Raw genomic sequence first — 13,460 nt, forward strand, 5'->3', positions numbered from 1 at the left:
GGTGGGGGCGTGGCACTATTGATCAGAGGTAGTGTCATGGCTGCAGAAAGGGTGAACGTCATGGAGGGATTGTCTACGGAGTCTCTGTGGGTGGAAGTTAGGAAAAGGAAGGGGTCAGTAACTTTATTGGGAGTTTTTTAAAGACCACCCAATAGTAACAGGGATATTGAGGAGCAGATAGGAAAACAGATCCTGGAAAGATGTAATAATAAGAGTTGTCGTGATGGGAAACTTTAATTTCCCAAATATCGATTGGCATCCACCTAGGGCAAGGGGTTTAGATGGGATGGAGTTTGTTAGGTGCATTCAGGAAGTTTTCTTGACACAATATGTAGATAAGTCTACAAGAGGAGAGACTGTACTTGATTTGGTATTGGGAAATGAACCTGGTCAGGTGTCAGATCTCAGTGGGAGAACATTTTGGAGATAGTAATCATAATTCTATTTCCTTTACAATAGCATTGAAGAGAGACAAGAACAGACAAGTTAGAAAAGAATTTAATTGGAGTAAGGGGAATTATAAGGCTATGGGAACAGATGTTCTCAGGGAAAAGTATGGAAGAAATGTGGCAAATGTTCAGGGATATTTGTGTGAAGTTCTGAATAGGTACGTTCCAATGAGACAGGGAAGTTATGGCAGGGTACAGGAACCGTGGTGTACAAAGGCTGTAATAAATCTAGTCAAGAAGAAGAGCTTACAAAAGGTTCAGAGAGTTAGGTAATGTTAGAGATCTAGAAGATTATAAGGCTGACAGGAAGGAGCTTAAGAAGGAAATTAGGAGAGCCAGAAGGAGCTGTGAGAAGGCCTTGGCGGGCAGGAGTAAGGAAAACCCCACGGCATTCTACAGTATGTGAAGAGCAAGAGGATGAGACGTGAAAGAATAGGACCTATCAAGTGTGTCTGGAACCAGAGGAAATAGCAGAGGTACCTAATGAATACTTTAGTATTCACTACGGAAAGGATCTTGGTAATTGTAGTTATGACTTGCAGCGGACTGAAAAACTTGAGATTGTAGATATTAAGAAAGAGGATATGTTGGAGCTTTTGGAAAGCATCAAGTTGGATAATTAACATGTACAAACAAGCTGGATGAACTCAGCAGGTCGGGAAGCATCCATTGAAAGGAGCAGTCAACGTTTCAGGCCGAGACCCTTCATCAGGACTGAACTGGACAAGACTGCACTGGACCAGTCCTGATGAAGGGTCTCGGCCTGAAATGTTGACTGCTCCTTTCAACGGATGCTGCCCGACCTGCTGAGTTCATCCAGCTTGCTTGTACGTGTTGATTTGACCACAGCATCTGCAGTGTACTTTGTGTTACCAAGTTGGATAAGTCACCGGGACTGGAGGAGATCTACCCCAGGCTACTGTGGGAGGTGAGGGAGGAGATTGCTGAGCCTCTGGCGATGATCTTTGCATCATCAATGGGGATGGGAGAGGTTCCAGAGGACTGGAGGGTTGTAGATGTTGTTCCCTTATTCAAGAAAGGGATTAGAGATAGCCCAGGAAATTATAAACTAGTGAGTCTTACTTCAGTGGTTGGTAAGTTGATAGAGAAGATCCTGAGAGGCAGGATTTTTGAACATTTGGAGAGGTATAATATGATTAGGAATAGTCAGCATGGCTTTGTCAAGGGCAGGTTGTGCCTCACGAGCCTGATTGAATTTTTTGAGGATGTGACTAAACACAGTGATGAAGGAAGAGCAGTAGTTGTAGTGTACTGTATATGGATTTCAGCAAGGCATTTGATAAGATACCCCATGCAAGGCTTATTGAGAAAGTAAGGAGGCATGGGATCCAAGGGGACATTGCTTTGTGGATCTAGAACTGGCTTGCCCACAGAAGGCAAAGTGTAGTTGTAGATGGATCATATTCTCCATGGAGATTGGTGACCAGTGCTGTGCCTCAGGGATCTGTTCTGGGACCCTCACTCTTCGTGATTTTTATAAATGACCTGGATGAGGAAGTGCAGGGATGGGTTAGTAAATTTGCTAATGACACAAAGGTTGGAGGTGTTGTGGATAGTGTGGAGGGCTGTCAGAGGTTACAGCGGGACATTGATAGGATGCAGAACTGGGCTGAGAAGTGGCAGATGGAGTTCAACACAGATAAGTGTGAAGTGGTTCATTTTGGTAGGTCAAATGTGCTGAAGACTCTTGGCAGTGTGGAAGATCAGAGGGATCCTTGGGTCCCAGTCCATAGGATGCTTAAAGCAGCTGCGCAGGTTTACTCTCTGGTTAAGAAGGCATACGGTGTATTGGCCTTCATCAATCTTGGGATTGAGTTTAAGAGCTGAGAGGTACTGTTGTAGCTCTATAGGACCCTGATCAGACCCCACTTGGAGTATTGTGCTCAGTTCTGGTTGCCTCACTACAGGGAGGATGTGGAAACCATAGAAAGGGTGCAGAGGAGATTTACAAGGATGTTGCCTGGTTTGGGGAGCATGCCTAATGAGAATAGGGTGAGTGAATTTGGCCTTTTTTCCTTGGAGCGACGGAGGATGAGAGGTGACCTGAAAGAGGTATATAAGATAATGAGAAGCATTGATCGTGTGGATGGTCAGAGGCTTTTTCCCAGGGCTGAAATGGTTGCAACAAAGGGACACAGGTTTAAGGTGCTGGGGAGTAGGTACAGAGGAGATGTCAGGGGTATGATTTTTACTTAGAGAGTGGTGAGTGCATGGAATGGGCTGCCAGCAATGGTGGTGGAGGCGGATACGATAGGGTCTTTTAAGAGAGTTTTGGATAGGTACATGGAGCTTAGAAAAATAGAGGGCTATGGGTAAGCCTAGTAATTTCTCTGGTAGAGGCATGTTCAGCACAACTTTGTGGGCCGAAGGGCCTGTATTGTGCTGTAGGTTTTCTATGTTTCTAAATCCAGATTATGCCCTAACAATGTGATCAGTCAGAATGCGTTCCATGCTACACGTATAGAAAGCTGCAGGAGCCTTTGGTGAAATGCCAAATCTCTTCAAACTCCAGATGGAAAATTTCCATAACAGTCGATGCCAGAAAGCATGGTTTGAGAATCTCAGAAACTGCTGAACTCCTGGGATTTTCACGCACAACAGTCTCCAGAGATTACAGAGAATGGTGAAAAATGAAACATCCAGCAAGTGGCAGTTCTGTGGGTGAAAGTGCCTTGTTAATGAAAGAGGTCCCAGGAGAATGGAAAGACTGGTTCAAGCTGGTTCAACAGGAAGATAACAATAGTGGTGTGCAAAAGAGCATCTCTGAATGCACAATGCTGTTGAACCTTGAAATGGATGGGCTACAGCAGTGGAAGACCACACTGGGTTCCACTCCTGGTTAGAACATAGAATAGTACAGCACATTACAGGCCCTTCGGCCCACAATGTTGTGCCGACCCTCAAACCCTGCCTCCCATATAACCACCCACCTTAAATTCCTCCATATACCTGTCTAGTAGTCTCTTAAACTTCACTAGTGTATCTGCCTCTACCACTGACTCAGGCAGTGCATTCCACGCACCAACCACTCTCTGAGTGAAAAACCTTCCTCTAATATCCCCCTGAACTTCCCTCCCCTTACCTTAAAGCCATGTCCTCTTGTACTGAGCAGTGGTGCCCTGGGGAAAAGGTCCTGGCTGTCCACTCTGTCTATTCCTCTTAATATCTTGTATACCTCCATCATGTCTCCTCTCATCCTCCTTCTCTCCAAAGAGTAAAACCCTAGCTCCCTTAATCTCTGATCATAATGCATACTCTCTAAACCAGGCAGCATCCTGGTAAATCTCCTCTATACCCTTTCCAATGCTTCCACATCCTTCCTATAATGAGGCAACCAGAACTGGACATAGTACTCCAAATGTGGCCTAACTAGAATTTTATAGAGCTGAATCATTACGTCGCGTCTCTTAAACTCTATCCCTCGACTTATGAAAGCTAACACCCCATAAGCTTTCTTAGCTACCCTATCTGCCTGTGAGGCAACTTTCAGGGATCTGTGGAAATGTACCTCCAGATCCCTCTGCTCCTCCACACTGCCAAGTATCCTGCCATTTACTTTGTACTCTACCTTGGAGTTTGTCCTTCCAAAGTGTACCACCTCACACTTCTCCGGGTTGAACTCCATCTGCCACTGTTCAGCCCACTTCTGCATCCTGTTACGTACCCCGTAACTGGGTGTCTGACCAGCAGAGAAAGAAGTATCTGTTGGAGTCTGGTGGTACTATTTTCAATAGTGTTTATTAATAAAATATACAAATCAATATCAATAATGCAAATATATAGATAATACACATTAGTAATAATAAACCTAAAAATGTGGGTATAATAATAAGTAATAATAAACAAGCTCTATTGATGTCTAGGGGATAATGAATTGTCATATATAAGTATAAAGTTCAGTCCAGTTCATACATGCTGAAGTAGATGTTGGCTGTTGTGTTGTAATTGTTGGAGAGAGCGAGCGAGCAAGCAGTAACATCTACCGGCAGGCAAACCTTCCTTTACGTTCTTGATCAGTCGTTTTGTTGCGGCCATTCAGGTGTGACCCCTCTGTCCTTCAGCTAGACCATTCTTCTGTGGTGGACTCATCACTCTGGCATGAGTGGACACACACACAAGTCCCCACTGGCCCTGCCGTCACACTGTGAGTTAAACTGACCGATCCCTTGTTCGGTCTCCGATGCCCCACACCTTCTCGTGGGTTCCAACACTCAATCAGTGCTCACTAGTGTGTCTCTTGGTGCGTCTGAGGGGTGTCTCTCCAGACCTCACTTTTATCCCTACTCACGGGGTCTCAGGTGTCAATCAGTTTTGAATGGCTTAGTCCATCAAACCAGCCCACTCCGGCTGTCCACTGAGGAATTTTAATGAACAGAATAGTATAAGGTAAACAACCCTCTCAGAAGCCATAAGTCTTTCAGAAGTCATAATATGGTGGATCAACAAGTCTCTCTCCCTCTTCTTTATCTCTCTCTTATCTGTAGCATAGCAACAGTAACGGTTTGTGATTGTCCCGGGGGGGGGGGGGGGTGAAACATGAGTAACTCTGCACCCTTCTGCCCATCAGAGCTGTTCATCCTTCGGAACAATCCTATCAATGTCTCTCTGCAATCTTTGACAGTCCTCTATACTATCTACGACACCACCAAACTTTGTGTCTTCTGCAAACTTGCCAACCCACCCTTCTACCCCCACATCCAGGTCGTTAATAAAAATCACGAAAAGTAGAGGTCCCAGAGCAGATCCTTGTGAGACACCACTAGTCACATCCCTCCAATCTGAATGTACTCCCTCCACCATGACACTCTGCCTTCTGCAGGCAAGCCAATTCTGAATCCACCTGGCCAAACTTCCCTGGATCCCATGCCTTCTGACTTTCTGAATAAGCCTACCATGTGGAACCTTGTCAAATGCCTTACTAAAATCCATGTAGATCACATCCACTGTACTACCCTCATCTATATGCCTGGTCACCTCCTCAAAGAACTCTATCAGGCTTGTTAGGCACGATTTGCCCTTCACAAAGCCATGCTGACTGTATCTGATAAATTTATTTATTTAGAGATCAGAGTGGAACAGCCCTTTGAGCCACGCTACCCAGCAACCCAAATTTAGCCCTAGCCTAATCACGGGACACTTTACAATGCCCAGTTAACCTACTAACCTGTACATCTTTGGATTGCGGGAGGAAACCAAATCACCGGGACAAAATCTCTGTGGTCATGGGGAGAATGTACAGAGTACTCCAGGATTGATCTCTGAACTCCGACGTCCCGAGTTGTAATTGTGTCACTCTAACCACTACGCTACAAAGAGGCCACTTAGTATATATCAGTGATACCTGATTGCGATTCTGATATCTTTAGAAATTGAAATAATTTCAATGATCTGAAGTTCTCAAGTGCATTGTTACCACATGTGCAATAATTTGAACTCTCCACATATCAGAGCTAATTTTGTTTTTGCCCAGATCTGGAACAACAACGTCTTCAGTGACCAGTTCCTGGGTCAGGTGACACTCCTGGCTGACCCCAGCGACCTCCAGCCACACCACACCTTGCACCTGAGGGACAAGGGTAACCGACAGAACAACGATCTTCCTGGGACTATCAACCTCAACATCAGCAGCAGCAACGAGCTAGCCAGTTTCTAAAGTCCCCGACACTCTTCTGCCAGACAAGATAAGCAAGATGGTTGACCAGATCCACTTAGATCTATGGATAGGAAGGGAGGGAGGAGGGGGAATTGATGGTTCCCACAGACCTTTACCCCCTTTATCTACCTGCAGCTCGCCAATCACCCAACACTTTTCAGAATGGCCTTTAATATGAGAATTCTTGACTTCCTGTTCTTGGGTAGGCTATATTTCTGCTTGGAGACTTACTCCTCCCATGGCGTTTGCTCTTCCCGGAACTTAATCTGCTCAAGCATTAAGAGATTCCTCTTCCCCACCTTGGTAGGGTCTCTCTCTGAGAGAGCAGGGGTTGCTGGATGGGTTGGCGATTAGGGAAAGGTGCAAGGGTATTCTGTCAGTTCCTCTTCGTTCCCCTGGAACTCTCTTAGAGGGTGAATACAAGACTAGATGTGATAGTCCATCAATTCCCTCTCTTTCCGTATGTTCATCTCCCAACCACTTTGCCCACCAGCCCCATCTTCTCTCGTTTCCTCTGTGATTTCCTCTTTCCTGTCCCTTCCTCCTCTCTTCTCCTTGCCCTCTTCATTGCGCTGTCCCCCTCCTCCTGTTTCCTGCTTCCCTCATCTCTCTGTACTACGCTGTTCCCTGTCTTCTCCTCTGCTGCCTCCTCGTTCCCTTTCCTCCCCTACCCCCTTTTCCCCTCTCTCTTCCCCACGTCCTCTCTCTATTGCCCCCTCTCCATCCGCTCTACCTCCAGTCAGATTCTGATTCTTCCACTGATTACATGTACCGTACTTTGAGACATGCGGTGAAACAACCAACACTACCTAAAGGCAGCCTGCAACTATTGCTATATACTGGCTCCAACATAGCAATCCCACAATGCTCTGCAGAACACAACAAGACAACAACAGCAGAACAAACCCTTTTCCTCCCTCACACCCACCCCTACACACAAACAGACCTCCAACTTCAGTCCAGGCCCCTGGGCCTCCAGTCTCCAGACTTCGGCTATCGGCTTCGACTTCCTGACTTCCAATTGTCCTTCGGGTTTCAACCATCAGTGATGGGACGCTGAACCCCCAGAATCGATCTCCAATAGGCTGGCCCTCTTGCCTCCCTGGATCCAGTAACCTTGGACAGCCTGACATCCACAAATGCCCTTCACTCATCCATCACTTGGCCTTCAAGAATGGAGCAGAGGTCCAAACTGTGGCCGTCTCCTTCGCCTCCTGCCTCCTTCCTTCTCATCTTCCTCTCCCAAACCCACCCCTCCCATCTTCCTCGCGCTCTTTTCCCCCTCTCACAACACAGTTGAAAATTACCTCTATAAAGAACCTATGGCTGCTTACAAGGATGGTCTTAATATGCACACCCTCCATACTCCATCTTCACAGACTGTTGACCACCACTGGCTGGGCTACCGGATGAGTTAAGCACTAACATTTTAACTGGTCAATCATAATCACAAGACTGTCCTACCTCCCTCACCCCCTGGCACCACCCTTTCCCTCTCATTCTCCACTCTGTGGCTGTCTGGCTTGTGATATTATCTCTCCCCCAAAGGATATCTATTCTCTCTCACGCTTCTTATATCTTCTTTATTTAGAGGTTCAGTACAGAATAGGCCCTTCCAACCCCTCAAGCCATTCTACCCCAGTAACCCCCAACAAACTCGATTAACTCTAACTTAATCACAGGACCATTTACAATGACCTGTTAACCTGCCCGGTACGTCTTTGGACTGCCGGAGGAAACAGGTGAACCCGGAGAAGACCCACGTGGTCATGGGGACTACCTGCAGAGAATGGTGCCAGAATTAGACTCTGAACTCCAGACCACACTATCTGCTACACTACCGTGGAGCCCGAAACATATGGAACGTTTCACGAGTTTGCGTGTCATCCTTGTAGTTAAGCCACCCCTCCCTGTGAGATCGCCAAGCCCATCTTGAGAGCCAGTAACTCATCCGGAGCAGATGTACCAACACTGTTTTTCCAAGAGTCATGAAGGAGTACAGCACAGAAGCAGGCCATTTGGCCCATCAGGTCCATGCCAAACTTTTGTTTTGCCTAGTCCTATCAACCTGCAGCTCAACTGTAACCCACCACACCTCTCCTGTCCATGTAGTTATCCAAACCTCTTAAATGTTGCAATTGTCTCATATCCACCACTTCCGCTGGCAGCTGATTCCACATTCTCGGCACCTTCTGAGTGAAGAACTTACCCTTCATGATCCCCTTGACCACTTCTCCTTTCACCTTTAAGCCATGACCTCTAGCTCTAGGAGCTCCCACAGTGGAAAAGCCTGCTTGCGTGTGTGTGTATGCGCGCATGCGCACACACACACACTCACTCACTCATAATTTGGTATAACTGTACCATATCTTCCCTCATTCTCATATACTCCAGGGAATGCCTAACCTAATCAGCCTCTCACAATAACTCATGTGCTCAAGTCCTGGTAATATCCTTATAAATTTTCTCTGTACTCTTCAAATCTTAGCAATCTCTTTCCTGTAGGTAGGTGACCAGAACTAGACACAACTCTCCAAATTTGGTCTCATCGACTTCTTATACAACTTCAACATAACATCCCAACTCCAAAAAATCGGTCAAAGATGGGGTACTCAGCATTCTGGACATGCCAAGCCTTAGGCACCATCTATAAGGCATAAGTCAGGAGAATGGTGAAATACACCATTGCCTGGATGAGTTTGGCTCCAACAACTCCTGAGGAGTTAATATCATCCAGTACACACACCATTCTATCAACTTTCTCTTTCATTCCATCTCTGCCTGTACCTTGTGTTGTGGTCCACATCTCTTCCTCTGTTCTCTCATATCTGTCTCAGACACTGGGGCAGGACATCTTGTTGGGACCACAGGAGTGAAGCCATATTGTGACACACCAGCCTTATTCTGAGGGTGTGCACTGTGAAAAAGGTTCACTCAACTTCTAGAATTATAACTTTGAACTGAAAGACATAACCTGTGGACTTTTAACCAATGATTTTTAAATGCTTTTTGTTTAAAATGTGCTTTTATAAATGGAAGACCTCTTTTTTGTTTTTACTGTGTATAGAGGGCAGAAACCACTTATTGATGGACTATCCTTGGCAACCTTTGGTTGAGGTGATAGGATAGTCTTTGTGTATTCAATCTGTGCCTGGATGATTGTTTAGGATAATGGGTCAAAAATGGATAATTTCTGAACCTGCGTACAGTTACCCTCTTCCTGACTACACAACGTAACAGAGATGAGTTGTTGCCAAGTTTCATCAGGAGAAAGTCGCTCCTGAGATTATTTAGAGCCTCAATTTCCTTGGGATTGGTCATTTCTCCACCCTTACACTTATGTAATTGGTGCTCGACGCGCCTTTCTGGATCTCCACACGCCTTGAGGTGATTGGTGGGATCTTCTCACGCCTTGCTGGGTTTAGTAGGACCCCCCCCCCCCCCCAACCTCCTCGCTGGGGCTGGTGGGATCTCTGCTCATCTTACTGGGATTGGTGGGGAGTTGGGAACAAGGCTGGGGTGATCAGCGTGCTCTCCCCAGGTGCAGATGGTGGGCTGTTAGAGAAAGCATGAATCAACTGGCTTTAAGAAAAAAAGGAACTAGTTTCCCTTGTAATATCTTTGGGCTTTATTTACCTGTTGTGGCCTTGCAGATCCCATCAACCAGCAGGTAACATCCACAAGAACTGCAAAAGGTAGATGATGGAATTTGACAAATTGTACAATAAATGCCTTATGGATGCAGAGTGAATCGTCTCAGATTTCAAGATGTCCACATGATTTCTGTGCTAAAATGGAGTAATTGGTATTGGTTTATTATTTTCATATATACTGAGACAGTGAAAAGCTTGTCTTGCATTATGTTCATACAGATCAAATTATTTGATCACAGTGCATAGAGGTAGAACGAAATAAAACAATACAGAATGCAGAATAAAGCTACAGAGTAAGTGCAGGTAGACAACAAGGTACAAGATCACAGTGAGGTAGATTGTGCAGTGAAGAGTCCATCATGGTGCATAGTCTTGCAACAGCGGGATAAAGGCTGTCCTTGAGCCTGGTGCTATGTAAATTCAGGCTTTTGTATCTTCTGCCCATTGGGAGGAGGGAGAAGAGAAGAAGGTCCAGGGTGGGAGGGGCCTTTGATTGTGCTGGCTGCTTTACTGAGAAGTATTGAGTCCATGGCCGGAAAACTGGGTTCTGTGATGGGAGATATAAACTGATTGTCTGGATGTTAGGCCCTGCAGCCTAGTTAGTGCTATGTCTAAAACTCTGAGCAGCTGATAGTGAACCCCACCTGTGTCCAGCCCAAGTTTCAAGCATTACCTGGTCAAGGTGTACCATTATTTAGACATAGTAAAACTTCCTCTGCTCTGAGTCCAACAAGAAGACCTGCTCTTTGGCTCTAATCAATGTTGGAATGTAAGCAACCATTTAACCCTTTGGAGTTGATTCTAAATTCCAACTCTCTCTGATTCCATAATGCAGGTATGTGGGATTAGGATAGACAGGTCTGATGGTCAGCAAAGACTTGATGGGCTGAAGGGTCTGTTTCTGTGCTGTAGATCTCTATGACTCGATCGTACCCTCCTTTTTAATTCTATCCATCACCCTTGCTGGGGCATAGGCTGCCAAGAGCAGCTCGTCAGAGTCCTCTGTCCTGGGCCATCCTTTCAGTCCTTCAGGGTGGAGCCCACCAAAGATCCTTCCTTTCCCAGGGATGAGGTCTTCGGAGCTTCTGTTGGCAATTTCTGTAGCTCTGGGTTTTTAATGGGATGGGTTCGCTAGCCCCATGCCCAACTCGCCTCCTTCTGCAGCTAGGCTTAGGACCGTCCATCACAGAGCTGGTTGTATCCCTGCGTGACAAGAAACTATCGAGCTCCATCTCAAAAGTAACACGTGACTCCAAATGCCAACCTAATGGTTGAGGATTCCATGTTTCCTCTGTCTGTTCTCTGGGAGTTTAATTTGTTCCTGTTTAACCTTCTACGCTATCCAGCTCCAGTTTTTCTTTCTCCTTCTTTATGAATGGAACATAGAACAGTACAGCGTAGGAATCTGATCTTCTGTATCCTTCTAACTCGAGACCCATCAAGATCATACTGACTGTTCATTCCATCCTCCTCAGAATCAGGTTTAACATCACGGGAATTTGACATGAATGGCTTATGTTCCGCTGGGACCAGAGGAAGGAAACACTGTCTGTCTCCAACCTGTAGAGGGAGCATTTGCTGGAGGTCAATTATTGGTATCACGGGTTGGCTTTAGTCTGCTGATCAAGACAGTGGAATGCTTGAAATTGGGTCTAAAGGGGTGTTGTGTTGCCTAGTAACTTCAATAAGAGTACAACTCATACCAGAAAAGTTAAAAACTCCCTGGAGTTAATTAGCTGCTTGGAGACGCAAGAGATGCTGCAGATACTGGAAATCTGTATGAGAGATTCTGGAAGGATGTGAAACCTGCAGAAAGGACGCAGAGGAGATTTATCAGGCTGCTGCCTGGATTAGAGAGCATGTGGATGAGGACAGGTTGAGCGAGCTAGGCTTTTTTCCTTTGGAGTGAAGGAGGATGAGAGGTGACTTAGTAAAGCTGTACAAGATGATAAGAGGCATACTGTAGATTAGTAGACTACCAGTGTGCCTTTTTCCCAGGGTGGAAATAGCTAATAGCAGAGGGCAAACTCTGAAGGTGGTTTGAGGAAAGGTATAGGGGGGGATGTCCAAGGTAGGTTTTTTTCACACAGAGTGATAAGTGCCAGGAATGCGCTGCCAGGGTTGGTGATAGAGTCTGATATATTAGGGTCATATAAGACTTAGATAGGCTCATGGCTGAAAGGAAACTGCAGGACAATGTGGGAGGGAAGAGTTAGATAGCTCTTGGAGAAGGTTAAAGGCCTGCATTGTGTTCTAATATTCTGTGTTAACAGTTATTTTGTGATTTTGGAGAAGACTGTACCAGCAACGAAAGAAAGAAGATTCACAACTATTGCCAAGAATGAATATCCCATTTTTGACATAAAACAAGATAATAGAAATAAATTTTTATAAGAAATACCCATATTTCTTAAGCCAGCTAACACTTAGATCATGGACTGTAGTTCAACACTATTGCTATGCTTAGTTTTGGATAACATCTAAACAGGGGGCAGCCAATTAAATCCGGAGATTCTGCCAGAGTGTGAGGCCGGAAAGAACCATGGAGTTGTGTCTGTATTTTATCAATTTAGCAGAAGGCGAGCAGTGCTGGCACCTGGTGGTAGAGCAATGGCACTGCAATTCGCCAATTAATTTTTCTCTTACTTGCATGGATCAGGTCTTCTGCTCACCCATTGTCTCGCTGCAGCTTCACAAGTCCATTATAAAATTGTGGCGCATTAAAATGTTTCAATAAAATGTATTTTATATGAAGGATACCCTCAGACAGAAATAAACTATAAATACAGTTTGAATTGTGTTCATTATTTGGCATCTAAACTGACTATCACCACTGCTCTGAAAACAAACCTGCTTAATGTTCTAAGAAAGCATCAGGAAGGATGAGGGCATAAGAGGGGTGACGCTGCCAGGCAGTGGAGGAACTGAAGTCAAAACCACCCTGTACATGGACGATGTCACCGTCTTCTGCTCCGATCCGAGGTCAGTTCGCAGGCTGATCAGCATCTGCGAACAGTTCGAGCAGGCGCCGGGGGCCAGGGTCAACCGCACAAAGAGTGAAGCCATGCTCTTCGGCAACTGGCCCGACTGATCCAGCGTCCCCTTCACCATCAGGTCTGATCACGTGAGGGTGTTGGGGTCTGGTTCGGAGGGGCCGAGGCGTGCAACAAGAACTGGCGGGAGCAGACTGCCAAGGTGAAACAGAAACTGGGACTGTGGGGAGGGCGCTCCCTATTGATAGCGGGCAAGAACCTGGTCATCAGGTGTGAGGTGCTCTCAGGGCTGCTGTACTTGGCGCAGGTGTGGCCAGTCCCCCACTCCTTCAGCTCGGAAATCACCCGAGCCGTCTTCAGATTTGTCTGGAGATCCAAGATGGAGCGGGTCAGATGGACCACCATGCACAAGTCCCTGGACAACGGGCGCAAAAATGTCCCCAATGTCGCCCTCACACTGATGGCCAGCTTTGTATGTGGCTGCTTCAGGTTGTGCGTGGATCCCAGGTACGTGGGCACCAAGTACCACTACGTGCCCAGGTTCTACCTGTCGCCCTAGCTACGAAGGATGGGTCTGGCCCCCTTACTGTGCAACAACCCAGTCAGCTAGTTGTTGCCGCCATACCTGTCCTTCGTAGAGAAGTTCTTTCAGGTCAATGCCTTTGACCACAGGGCCATCAGGCAGTGGTCA

The 13,460-nt window shown here is 46.1% G+C and overlaps 1 protein-coding gene across 1 annotated transcript in view; it reads left to right on the forward strand.

The window, feature by feature from the left end:
* The window catches only part of capn5a (calpain 5a), a 150,212-nt gene extending 137,641 nt beyond the window's left edge, over positions 1–12,571 (forward strand). The window contains exon 13 of the mRNA XM_059963728.1: positions 5,941–12,571. Within this exon, the coding sequence (XP_059819711.1) occupies positions 5,941–6,123 (183 nt within the window). The 3' untranslated portion in view covers positions 6,124–12,571. The remainder of the gene's footprint in view (positions 1–5,940) is intronic.
* The last annotated feature ends 889 nt before the right edge of the window (positions 12,572–13,460 follow it).

This window comes from Hypanus sabinus, chromosome 3 (assembly GCF_030144855.1).
Source record: "Hypanus sabinus isolate sHypSab1 chromosome 3, sHypSab1.hap1, whole genome shotgun sequence".
In the NCBI taxonomy this organism is placed as follows: Eukaryota; Metazoa; Chordata; class Chondrichthyes; order Myliobatiformes; family Dasyatidae; genus Hypanus; species Hypanus sabinus.